The sequence below is a fragment of the Mya arenaria genome, chromosome 16 (assembly GCF_026914265.1).
Source record: "Mya arenaria isolate MELC-2E11 chromosome 16, ASM2691426v1".
In the NCBI taxonomy this organism is placed as follows: domain Eukaryota; kingdom Metazoa; phylum Mollusca; class Bivalvia; order Myida; family Myidae; genus Mya; species Mya arenaria.
This window is the reverse complement of record NC_069137.1, coordinates 20,706,473-20,718,897: the sequence shown is the minus strand read 5'-3', so window position 1 is coordinate 20,718,897 and position 12,425 is coordinate 20,706,473. Positions and strand designations below refer to the sequence as shown.

General features: G+C 36.2%; 1 protein-coding gene across 8 annotated transcripts in view; it reads right to left on the bottom strand.

The window, feature by feature from the left end:
• Positions 1–4,414: 4,414 nt before the first annotated feature.
• Positions 4,415–12,425, bottom strand: part of LOC128221240 (hornerin-like) — a 102,929-nt gene continuing 94,918 nt past the window's right edge. For 7 of the 8 annotated variants that reach the window (XM_052929766.1, XM_052929767.1, XM_052929768.1 and 4 more), the window contains 4 exons: positions 9,928–9,972; positions 9,510–9,560; positions 5,666–7,963; positions 4,415–4,893 (listed from right to left, as the gene is read on the bottom strand). In XM_052929766.1, the coding sequence (XP_052785726.1) occupies positions 4,803–4,893; positions 5,666–7,963; positions 9,510–9,560; positions 9,928–9,972 (2,485 nt within the window). In that variant the 3' untranslated portion in view covers positions 4,415–4,802. Of the gene's footprint in view, positions 4,894–5,302; positions 5,405–5,665; positions 7,964–9,509; positions 9,561–9,927; positions 9,973–12,425 lie in introns of all 8 variants that reach the window. The other variant, XR_008258926.1, reaches the window with a different exon arrangement.

The following is a 12,425-nucleotide window of genomic DNA, read 5'->3' as shown; positions in this document are numbered from 1 at the left end:
GCATTTTAATTTGCCCAAATTTACAGCAAAATTAGGTATATTTGACACTAAGATTATTGTTATTCAAATATGTTTTTTATTGGAAAAGGGCCCGTTGCGAAGAAAATCAAGATCGAACATGTTTTCCCGATTATCCATATCAAATATTTCACATTCCCAAATACATTTGAAAGCATATCTTTCTATTAAACACCCTTGTTAACATTTGGGGCTGTTGTGCAACCTTATTTACAATAAGGTTTGCTGTGCACCCCTATGTTTAATTCCTTATGCATATTCAAGAACAAATCGGGATCAAATATAAATGTATATGCATTATTATACATTATTGCATAAAATTCGTGTATTAGGTCTGTTATCGTGGTGTGTTGAAACATGCATTGTTCAGTAAATTCACGTGCCGTTAACGACCGGCTTTTTGTTTTACAAAAGCGCTTTCAGGGCTTGCATCGTAACAATGGCAGCTGAGCGACCTGGTTTCTGACCGAAAGTGGGTCAACGATGCCAACTTTTGCACAAAAACAAATTTCAGCATATATAGCTGTATACAAATATCAACAAATTAAATATACCGCATCTAACTTACATATTGTCTTCTGAGTTGTCTTTTTCTGGCAAGCTGATGTGTGTTTTCTAGATGGTACTTTCTGCAGTTGTGTTGACTATTTGTTTGCTTTAAAAGCACTAAATTAAGTCTAAAACGTTCAACTCCTCCGGACTTATTTCTGTCGATTTTATACAGCACAAACGACTTACATGGACATGAGTCCATTTAGCGTATGCAATGAACAAAGAAATTTCAATATTTTATCTCTGATGCTGAAGATGCTGTACATTTTATCAAGAGCATGCCATCAATTTTTTTCAGGCTTAAATTAGTTGTCAAAACAAATAAAAGTTAAATTATGACTATATCGGTAAATAACCGATTACCCAATGTGCAAATAATCGCATTAATCCTGTCAATTTCCAAAAAACACACACTTTCAAACGAATGCAAAAAATGGCATCGAAACAAAAATGCAACTGCCGAGTTATGTTGCGGCCCTTATCGAGCTTATTGTAAAACTTTTTCAATGACATCACTCAGGACGTCACACAAGCACCTGTTCTGGAGGTTATTTTGAACTAACTCTTTTTGCATTTTCGTGACATTTAGCAGCTTTTTTAAACACAAACGTTACTTATGGTGTGTATTTTATGCAAACATAGCGATAACTACAAATGCCCTTAAAATAGTTTACAACCCTCGTGCGACGCACTCGGGATGCAAACCATTTTGCGGGCTTTAGCAGATGGTAACGACCTCAAAACATTGTATTAACCCTAAAATAAAATTAATACAAATGTAATTGTAAGTGAAAAAATGCAGCTTTTATGGAAGTTCATTCCTTATCTTCAATTCCAATATTTATATGAACAACTACAAAAACAAGCCTAGTAGCCAAAAGCTCTAGTCTCATGATATTTTTAATCGTAATGAAAAGTCGGTAAAATCAAATGTTGATTAAAACCTGTCGGATGATTATGTATTGACCGTTAAATAATACAATATAACGGTTATATATTTCCCGATATTTTACACGGATTACAGTTCATCTTGACCATAATGTACTAATCTACCAACAAAAAAGAAGTAAATAACTTAACTGAACAGAAAACCTGCTTTTAATTTACCATTTTACATTCATTACTGTCAGGTGATTATATTGACTGTAATTCAGGACTGACAGCTGCAAATGCGCGGTCTTAGATTTCCCCCAAATTGTGTCAACAATGAACAGTCGACAAGAGTTTATTGTTTCTAAACAGTGAGTATGCTTTCATTCAATTAGTTTTAGAAGAAGGTTAATGCATTCCGGTTCCTAAATGTTGATTTATAAACTGTAATAATAAGTGCTATAAAATACAAAAAACGGTCTTACAAATCACGTGACACTCGTCCTGGCTTCTGATTGGCCAAACCGATATAAACAACAGAGTCTGTAAAAAATACATTTATTAGTGTCTGTGTGTTTCACATACCTTCGAACAAAGGCATTCGGTTATGAAATATTTATTTCCATTCAAATGTTATGAACATTTGCAAGAATGCATTGAACCCATCCCTATTAATAAAAGTATTAGCCAGTCATCACTTTAATTCTTACAAATAAAATAATAACCAGTTCAATAACAAATATTTCATTTTCATCTTCACGAAAGGTCTTTTATATTTTAAGATATAATAATAAGGATATTTAGACATTGCATTTGCAAAAAAACAAACGTGTGCATAAAAAATATTTAAACAAATAACTTTAAACTTTTAACTTAATTTATAAAATGTATTGAAGAATATCGGTAATGCAAATCAACAATTATTTTATTTTATTTATATTAACAGTTTGGAAATTAATACTAAGGGAAAGGTAACGAACAAACATTGATTCAAATAATAGAAAAGAAGAAAAATTCCCCCAATTGATACGCGTTTTACGATAAATAATGCAAATTGTCTTACTAAAACCACAACTGCATTCGTTGTTGTCATCTTGATCGTTATGCGATCCACTAATGACTGACCCTAAACTTGGTGAAATAGGTTATATAGCTGAAATGAGAACAGGTCAATGTTCTATAAAAGCATTATCAGTGTTTCATGTGACAAAGACATAGGACACAAACCGTGTGTAAAGGTCACTGTAATCACAATGGAAGAACATGCAAACATCTGTACGTATAACCTATATATTAATTATCAGGCCATGTATAGTCACAATGTCGTTCATTTACCTACTGATAGCCTCCATGTTGTCTATAAGCCTACGCAACGCTCGATGTGGTTTATTATCCTACACTTAGTTTTACATTGAATATGTACAAGCCTTTGTTTAATCTTGTATTGTTTTTTAAGCCAACATGAAACCCTATCAAGTTTAAAAGCCTACATATAACTCTTTATTGTTTATAAGCCTGTGTATTTTCCTACATTGTTTATAAGAGTAAGTAAAACCAGTTTATTTTTATATGCCTACGTATAACCGTATACTGTTTAATGCGACGTAATATCCACGTTGTTTGTTAACCTCAGTGTATATCATGACTAAAAATTGCAACCAGTAAGCATATAAAAAACCTTTTTAGTCGTAAGTTACATCCTTATTGTGATTGTTTAAACTGTTTATATGTGTATTTTACTCTTAGGCATGCCATGAGGAATTTTGCTTTAAAAAGGTATAGCTGCTTTAAGAGAAGGTGTTTTATGCTCATTTCTTTCAGATTAAACTCGGTATTCTTCAAAAGAACTGTTGTTTTCGACATTTATTCATCCTTCTTGGAATATTAAAACAAAATCATTAATTGGGGTAAATCTAATCTGGGAGTAAGAGAACATCTTTTAGTAATTGTTAGTTTCTGGTAATGAAAATACACCTTTTTCGGAATTGCTAGAAACTCAGATTGTCTGTATGTATTGATCATTGTATATCGTTTCATTGAAAACTGACACCATTACCCTCCATTGAGGTGCCTGATAGAGAACATCCCCTCCGAATAACCGGACACCGAGGTGGTATGTTTGCATTGCTCCGCGTTTATCTTTTCAAAGGTAGCCTTGCTCGGTTAAGGTACCTGATGGAGAATGTAATCCCACAATTGCAAAAATGGCCTTTGTACATTTCTACTCAGATGTATTTTCAGTGGATGCTGAGGTAACCACCATTGGTTCATTTTTCTGGTGGAGATCATTCTCTCTGAGTTGGAAACTGAGGTGACTTCTGTACATTTCACTCTGAGGCCACTGCCTACAGTTCATACTCTTACGCAGTGGTGAAAAGTTGGCTCAGTGAGAGAGCAATATTTGATAGTCATTTAGAGAACTGAATTTCTACCTTCTGTACCCTGTGCGTGGGTGTGTTTATGCGTCTGCTGGATGAACTTATCCCAGAGGTCCCGCAAAACTGAGATGGTCGGAGATACGGGGAGAACATGTTAGTATCATCACGCAAATAATCACAGTGTCATCAATTAGGAAAGGAAGCACATGCCAATAAAGCAGTAATAAGCTATTGTTAACCCACATAACATTAATCTAAAGACGGTCATCAATATTTTCAATTTACATTCAATGGCAACATTTTCAGTTGTCTTGAATCTTAAAGCAAATTACTATTGTTTACCAGTCGTTGAGAAACAGTACAAAATTTAACAGATTTTGCTACAAATGTATTTTGCTACAGATTGATTAGAGATTAATTTCACTATGCATAATTGCTTTGACAAATGTCAACAGAGAACAAGGTCCTGAAAGAAAATAAAATCAATCAGGTAGCTGATGAGAAGATTTGGTGCGCTGCCTGCCGAAATAACCATGATGAAAGCATAATCATTATAATATATTTTTTTTTTAATTTTCAATAAAGTACTCGACGAAAGCATTTCGTTGGTTTTTAATGCTTGAGAAAATAGCATTTACATTGCAATAAGAAATCCACCATATAAGATTGTGTCATTTGAAACATACAATATATAAATGTTTTTATTTCTTAAGAGTTATATGGGATGATTTTCGACTTATTAATCACAAACTTTGACCTCCGAAAAGATTGTATATAATTTGATGAAGATCACTACAAATTTAAAAAAAAATGAAATTAGAAATGATTTTGATTGTCTTCCAATAAAAATACACCCAGCTCGTGTTTCCATTTTCTCAGTTTAAGAACGTAAAGACATAATAGACAGTCCTAACAAACACTTGAATATGAAAGGTCTGTAAAATGATTTAGTCCACACTTCTGACAGGCTAGTTATTCTATGTTCTATATATAATTCATACATGTATCATTTTCAAAGTTTGGTGTTGCAGTGTCATTTTCACTCTTGTCCCCTTCTGTGTGTCTTCGCTGTGGACTGAAAGGTTAAATTAATGAATTGGTGTAAATTATGTTTTCTTTCGGAAAACATTTGTATGTGTGGTTTTAAAGGGGCTTGGACACCAGATGATACAAGTGCAAGAAAAAAAGATGAAAACAAACTTACATAAAATTGACATTCTTGTGAGCAACGCCTTATGTTTTACTAATCATTTCGCTTGTAACATATGTATCTTACGCATTTTTGCGCATTTTTCCAATTTGAAATGTACTAGGGCTGTCTACCACGTCACTCGCAGTAAGTTTGAAAATAGCGTCGGTATTTTGTACTGTACTCTTAAAAATATATGATTCAAACTGAGAAACCAGTATGCGCTATTTTAAGGGAAATACGGATGAAACAAAAACATTAATATTGCGTTTGTTATATATATATATATATATACCATGTAAAGTGATGTATTAGGCCTCATACTTGCTCGCAATGAAAATCTAGGCTTGTTTTGTGGAAAGCTTTATTTGCCGATTGTGGACCATCTGGTGTCTAGCTTAAATCATAATATAACATAACCACAATTCAAATCACTTGTCCGACCAACATATATTATGACAAAACATTCTAACCACTTCCCAAAATTGTCTTTATATAAATTTACCAAAGCTGATGATTAACGCTTTTTAAATTCCATATATATAAACTGTAATTTTAAGTTATGATATGAAAATGATTATATTCAATTTCATCTTTTTGAATTAAAACAATACGCTTAAATGGAACAATGAGAAATGCAATTTCCAAACTCTCTTACTCATTTATTATTATGGATGGTAATCCTTGCTGGGTTGGTGATAACTCGTTTTGCCTGGTTGAGAACCCTTGACGGCTGGTTGAGAACCTAGGTCGGCCGGTTGATAGCCCTTGTAACCTGGTTGATAACCCTTGTGGGTTTATTGATACCGATTGTTGACTTGTTGAAAACCCTTGTTGGCTTGATGATAACAATTGTGGGCTTAGAGATAACAATTGTTGGCTAGTCAATAACCCGTGTTGGCTGGTTGATATCCCTTGTTGTCTGGTTGATAACCATTGTGGGTTTATTGATAACCCTTGTTTGCAGGTTGATATCCCTTGCTGGCTAGTTTGCAACCCCTGTTGGCTGGCTGATAACCCTTGTTGGCTAGTTGATATGCCCTGTTGCCTGGATGATAACCCTTCTCTTCTGGTTGATAATCCTTGTTGGCTGGATGATATCCCTTCTTGGCTTGTTGATAACCCTTGTAGGCTGGTTAAAAAACCCTGTTGGCTGGTTGACAATCCTTGTTGGCTGCTTGATAACCCTTCTCGGCTGGCTGATAACCCTCTTTGGCTGGTTGATAACCCCTGACGGCCGGTTGATAACCCTTGTCGGCTGGCTGATAACCCTACTTGGCTGGCTGATAATCTGGGTTGGCAAGTTGATAACACTTGTTGTCTGGTTAATAATGCTTGTTCGCTGGCTGATAACTCTTGTCGGCTGGTCGATGACCCTTGTAGCTTGGTTGATAACCCTTGTAGGCTGGTTGATGGTCCTAGTTGGCTGGTTGATAACCCTTGTTGGCTTGTTGATAACCCCTGTTGGCTGGTTGATAATTCTTGTTGGCCAGTTGATGATTCTTGTAGTCTGGTTGATAGTCCTTGTTGGTGGGTTGATAACCCTTGTTGGCTTGCTGAAAACCCTTGTTGGCCATTTGATAACCCTTGTTGGCTGGTTGATGACCCTTGTAGCCTAGTTGAAAACCCTTGTAGGCGTTTTGATAACCCTTGTTGGCCAGTTGATAACCCTTGTAGGCTGGTAGATAATCCTTGTTGACGGGTTGATAACCCTCGTTGGCTTGTTGATAACCCCTGTTGGCTAGTTGATAACCCTTTAAGGCTGGTTGTTAACCCTGGTTGGCTGGTTAATAACCCTTGTAGACTAGTTGATAAGTCTTTTTGGCCAGTTGATAACCCTTGTTGGCTTTTTGAAAAGTCTTGTTGGCTGGTTGATAACCAGTGTTGGCTTGTTGATAACTCTTGTTGGCTTATTGATAATCCTTGTTTGCTAATAGATAACCCTTGTATGCTGGACGATAACTCTTGTAGGCTGGCTGATAACCCTTCTTGGCTGGATGATAACCCTTGAAGGCTGGTTGATGACATTACTTGGCTGTCTGATAATCTTTGTTGGCTTGTTGATAACTCCTGCTGGTTGGATAAAAATCCTTTTTGGCTGGCTGATAACCCTTGGCGGTTGGTTGATAACCCTTGTTGACTGGTTGATAACCCATGTTGGCTAGTTGATAACCCCTGTAGACTAGTTGATAGTCCTTGTTGGCTATTCGATAACCTTTGTTGGCTTGTTGATAACCCTTGTTGGCTGGTTGATAACCCTTGGTGGCTTGTTGATAATCCCTGTTGGCTGGTTGATAACTCTTGTTTGCCAGTTGATAACCCTTGTAGGCTGGTTGATAACCAATGTTGGCTCGTTGATATCCCTTTTTGGCAGGTTGATAACCCTTCTTGGCTTGTTGATAACCCTTGTAGGCTGGTTAATAACCCTTGTTGGCTGGTTGAAAATCCTTGTTGGCTGGTCGATAACTCTTGTCGGCTGGCTAATAGCCCTTCTCGGCTGGCTGATAACCCTTGGTGGCTGGTTGATAATCCTCGTTGGTTAGTTGATAACTCCTGCTGTCTGATTGAAAATCCTTTTTGGCTGGCTGATAACCCTTGGCGGCTGGTTGATAACCCTTGTTGACTGCTTAATAACCCTTGTTTGCTACTTGATAACCCTTGTAGTGTAGTTGATAGTCCTTGCTGGCTTGTCGATAACCCTTGTTGGCTAGTTGATAACCCTTGTTGGCTGGTTGATAACCCTTGTTGACTTGTTGATAACCCTTGTTGGCTGGTTAATAACCCTAGTTGGCTAGGTGATAACCCTTGTTGGTTTATTGATAACTCTTGTTGGCTGGTGGAAAACTCTTGTCGGCTGGTTGAAAACCCTTTTCGGCTATTTAATAACTTTTGTTGGCTAGTTGGTAATCCTTGTTGGCTGGTTGCTAAGCGATGGCCTGTCACTGATGATGTGCGACTGAAATTAGAGAAGTGTTTGTCATCATGTTTATCATGGAATAACATAGATTGATGATGCAATTCAGAGGTATGTTTTAATGACTACGCAATCGATACGCTCAACTGAATTCTAGAAGATATATTATTTGAACGTAATACAAATGAAAAACGCAAATTCGATGAATAATATAATCTGTATCAGAGATAGTTTACAATTTCTTATTTCTTGTTTAATAAAATCACATCTTAATATTGTTAATTTCGAAATTCAATAATTGTTAATACGTTTAAAAGAAAATAACACATAATTCAACAAATTTTATTTTTACTTCATGCTTTGATCGTTTTTTTTTTTAATTTATTATTTCCCGCTGGAGCAAATTTTGTTTTACAGCAGTCCCTTTCGGTTGCCGCGTTGAGAAGGGGAAAACCTGTGGCATTACCGTTGTGTTAAGGTAACTCCTGTTCGAGGAAGCACTACGTCTACTAAAAAAAAATTTCCTACTTTATGGAAATAGTTGTTGCAATTGAAATTAATTAGATGAAACGCCACTACCATTAACGACACGTTTGGTTTTTAACATTATTTACCTGAAGCATAAAACAAGTATATAATTAAAAGTAGTTCACTGTCGCTCTCAGAATCTGGAATTTACAGTATATTTTCTTTTTTCAAATGTTGAGATAGAGATTTAGTTTTAACTATATAAGTTGAAGGTAACGTTTTCGTAAAGTTTATGGTTTACGAAAACCCCAGAGGAAATGTCGAGAGTGTACCCAAAGATGCTGTTGAGAAGGATGGAGCGGCGACATCGGCATTTTCTAGACATTATGTCGGAAATCACCATGGCCTGGTTGGTTTTTAATCTGCTATAATTGTTCAAATTTTTAAGGCCGATGATCTGAGTTATATGATTCGTGGGGACTCCTTTATCGTTCAGCTCTTGGGCAAGCCTCTTCTGGGAATTGTTATAGTTTTAAAAAGAAAACTGAATTGATGAACTGATAAAGGTAAACAGCGGAAGGAAATAAGTCAAAGGTAGAAATGATTTACAACTCTGTTACGAGCACATTTCGCCAAGTACATATTCAAATGATACTTACAAATCGGGCTAACCGTATGTTCCATGAAATAGTTCATACATGAAATGGTAAGCTTGTAATAGTTATTTTCAATCGATAACAAATTGTTTGTTTGATTTAAAATAGTGCATTTTTTATATTGACACTTCTTTTTGATTGTGTCTATTATTGCACTACAGACGACAACACACATGTATTCTTATCTTGTTACATACATGTACTTTTTCAAGTCAAGGGAAGCAAATCTTTTGAAAGGTTGAAAAAGAAATCCCGAGTTGTCTGCAGTGAAATTATATAATATTATTGTTTCACTCGAGCCAGAGTGAAATAACCATGTTATCATTAACCAATATTTTTCATTATTTCATCGATCTTCATGAAATAAAATCTCATACCAACAATTCACTGCTCCTATCTTTAATTAGGCTAATTTGAACAGTTGGACTAGATTTCTAAAAAACGGAGAGCAAGATTGGATGAACCTTGTTGTAGAAACGTCCGTTCTGCGTTGTTTTCCAGTGAGCTTGCCCAACCTATAAAAAAGCAATTACATGGTATACTTGATTCGCTACTTACTCATGATTATAGGTCAAAGTTGGTTTCTTAATCTATTATTGAAACTCTTCTTTGTATTATAAACTCAAGTTGTAATTATCTATTTAGTATACCGTGCATACAACGTATATGACAATTGCCTGTTTGTGCTTGTATCAACTTTAAGATTTTTTTAATTTATTGAAAAAGTGAAAACAACGCGAGCATGGTGTGTGTCTACTATTTGGTCTGCAATTTCGTATCTCAATATCATACTGCACAAACGCCGTAAAAAGTTAATTTAACTGATTTTTTATTATCATATAAAAACTTCATAAATAGTGTATCATTTATTATAGCCATTACCGTGATATTTTCTCCTCTTTAAGCTGTCTAACCAAATTTTCCAGCCTGAAACAACAAAGAAACGAAATAAAATACATATCAAGAGTTTCATGTTGTAATGGCTACATTTCTAGCAGTTCGATGGGCGCATTTACAATTGTTTTCAGTTAAATAGGTATATTATTAGTATAGTATAGAAAAAATGTTCACAGTAGAGATGCTTCATTACAATTAGTCACCCGTAAACATCGTGACTGAGCTCATTTACTTGCGTTAAATCGCTCGTTAATAATATTCGGTTTGGAATACCCTAACACACATTGTCTTTGTTTGTTTTCAACTTTCATTTTGCAATAAAGCACTTGGTATCGTTAAACACACATTCATTATAAAATCTAGTATACATCCGTAGTGTTTGAATGTTTATTCAATGCATGTATACGCGTGTACGTATATATTTTAACAGTTCTTTTCGCTCTTCATATATTAGAAACTCCAGAAAACCTGGACTATTCAAAATGTTCTCATCTCAGCTTCTTAACAATTGTTTTGTTAAGAATATATATTTTGGGTTATAAATGAGAAAGAGACAACCGAACAATCACTTTTATATTCGCATACAAAATATCCTTGTTATTAGGAGCAAAATTTAAAACTCTAGAAGGTACGTCACCCACAACTTTTGTTTAAAATAACACACGAGTGCTTTAGCAAGATTGTATATTTCCAAATATAAAACATGATTAAAATTAAATAATTGATACCGGAGTGTTTGCTAGCATCGACCTACAGTTTAAAAATAGCAACAGCTCATGTTCATGGTGAGGATTTAATCCTTGGTAAATAATAAAACCCGCCTGCCTGGATCACCAACTGTCTTAAGTGCCATTTAGGTATGATTTTAATGTTTTTTGTTTGCGAAATGATTTTGGAAGTCTGTCATATTGACACGCCAATTTTGGACCCCAGCAAGTTTTTTGGTATTGGCATAGCGTTGTCGTAGTTGTAGAGGTATTATCATACTTTTGGCGTAGTTGTAGTGGTATTTTCATAGCCCTAGGGTAGTTGTCGTGGTAGGAGCATTGCCGTGGTGTTGTTTTCGAGGTATTGTCATAGCCGTTTAGAAGATTTAAAGGTAATAACATAGCTGTTGTGTAATTGTCGAGGTAATGGCATGGCCGTTGCAAAGTTCTCGTGGTATTGTCATAACCGTGGTTTAGTCGTCGTTGTATTATCATAGCCGTTGTATTGTTGTGGAGGTATTGTTATAGCCGTGGTGTAGTTGTCGAGGTATTGTAATAGCCGTTGTATAGTTGTCGAGGTATTGTCATAGCCGTGTTGTAGTTGTCGTAGTTTTGGAATGACCGTTGTGAAGCTGAAGAGGTATTGTCATAGCCGTTTGGAAGTTGTCTTGTTATTGTCATAGAAGTGGTGTAGTTGTCGTTGTATTGTCTGAGCCGTAGTGAAGTTGTCGTGATATTGTCATAGCCGTTTTGAAGTTGTCGTGGTATTGTAATAGCCGTGGTGTAGTTGTCGTGGTATTGACACAGCCGTTATGTAGTTGTCGTGGTATTATCATAGCCGTTGTGTATTTGTCGTGGTCTTGTCATAGCTGTGGTGTAGTTTTCGTGGTATTGTCATAGCCGTTGGGACGTTGTCGAGTTATTGTCTTAGCTGTGCTGTAGTTTTCATGGTATTGTCATAGCCAGGGTGTAGGTGTCGTGGTATTATCATGGCTGTTGTGTATTTTTTGGTAGTATTGTACTGGCCGTGTGGTAGTTGTCTTAATATTGTCAAAGCAGTTGTGAAAGTGTTGTGGTATTGTCATAGCCGTTGTGTAGTTGTCGTGGTATTGTTATGGCAGTTGCGTAGTTGTCGTGGTATTGTCATGGATGTTGCGTAGTTGTCGTGTTATTGTACTAGCTGTGGTATAGTTGTAATAATATTGTCAAAGCCATGGTGTAGTTGCCGTAGTATTGTCAAAGCCATGGTGTAGTTGTCGTGGTATTGTCAAAGCCGTGGTGTAGTTGTCGTGGTATTGTCATAGCCGTGTTGTAGTTGTCGTGGTATTGTCAAAGCCGTGGTGTAGTTTTCGTGGTATTGTCAAAGCCATGGTGTAGTTGTCGTGGTATTGTCAAAGCCGTGTTGTAGTTGTCGTGGCATTGTCAAAGCCGTGGTGTAGTTGTGGTGGTATTGTCAAAGCCGTGTTGTAGTTGTCGTGGTATTGTCAAAGCCGTGTTGTAGTTGTCGTGGTATTGTCAATGCCGTGTTGTAGTTGTCGAGGTATTGTCAAAGCCGTGTTGTAGTTGTCGTGGTATTGTCAAAGCCGTGGTGTAGTTTTCGTGGTATTGTCAATGCCGTGGTGTAGTTGTCGTGGTGTTGTCAAAGCCGTGGTGTATTTGTCGTGGTATTGTCATAGCCGTGTTGTAGTTGTCGTGGTATTGTCAAAGCCGTGTTGTAGTTGTCGTGGTATTGTCAAAGCCGTGGTGTAGTTGTCGTGGTATTGTCAAAGCCATGGT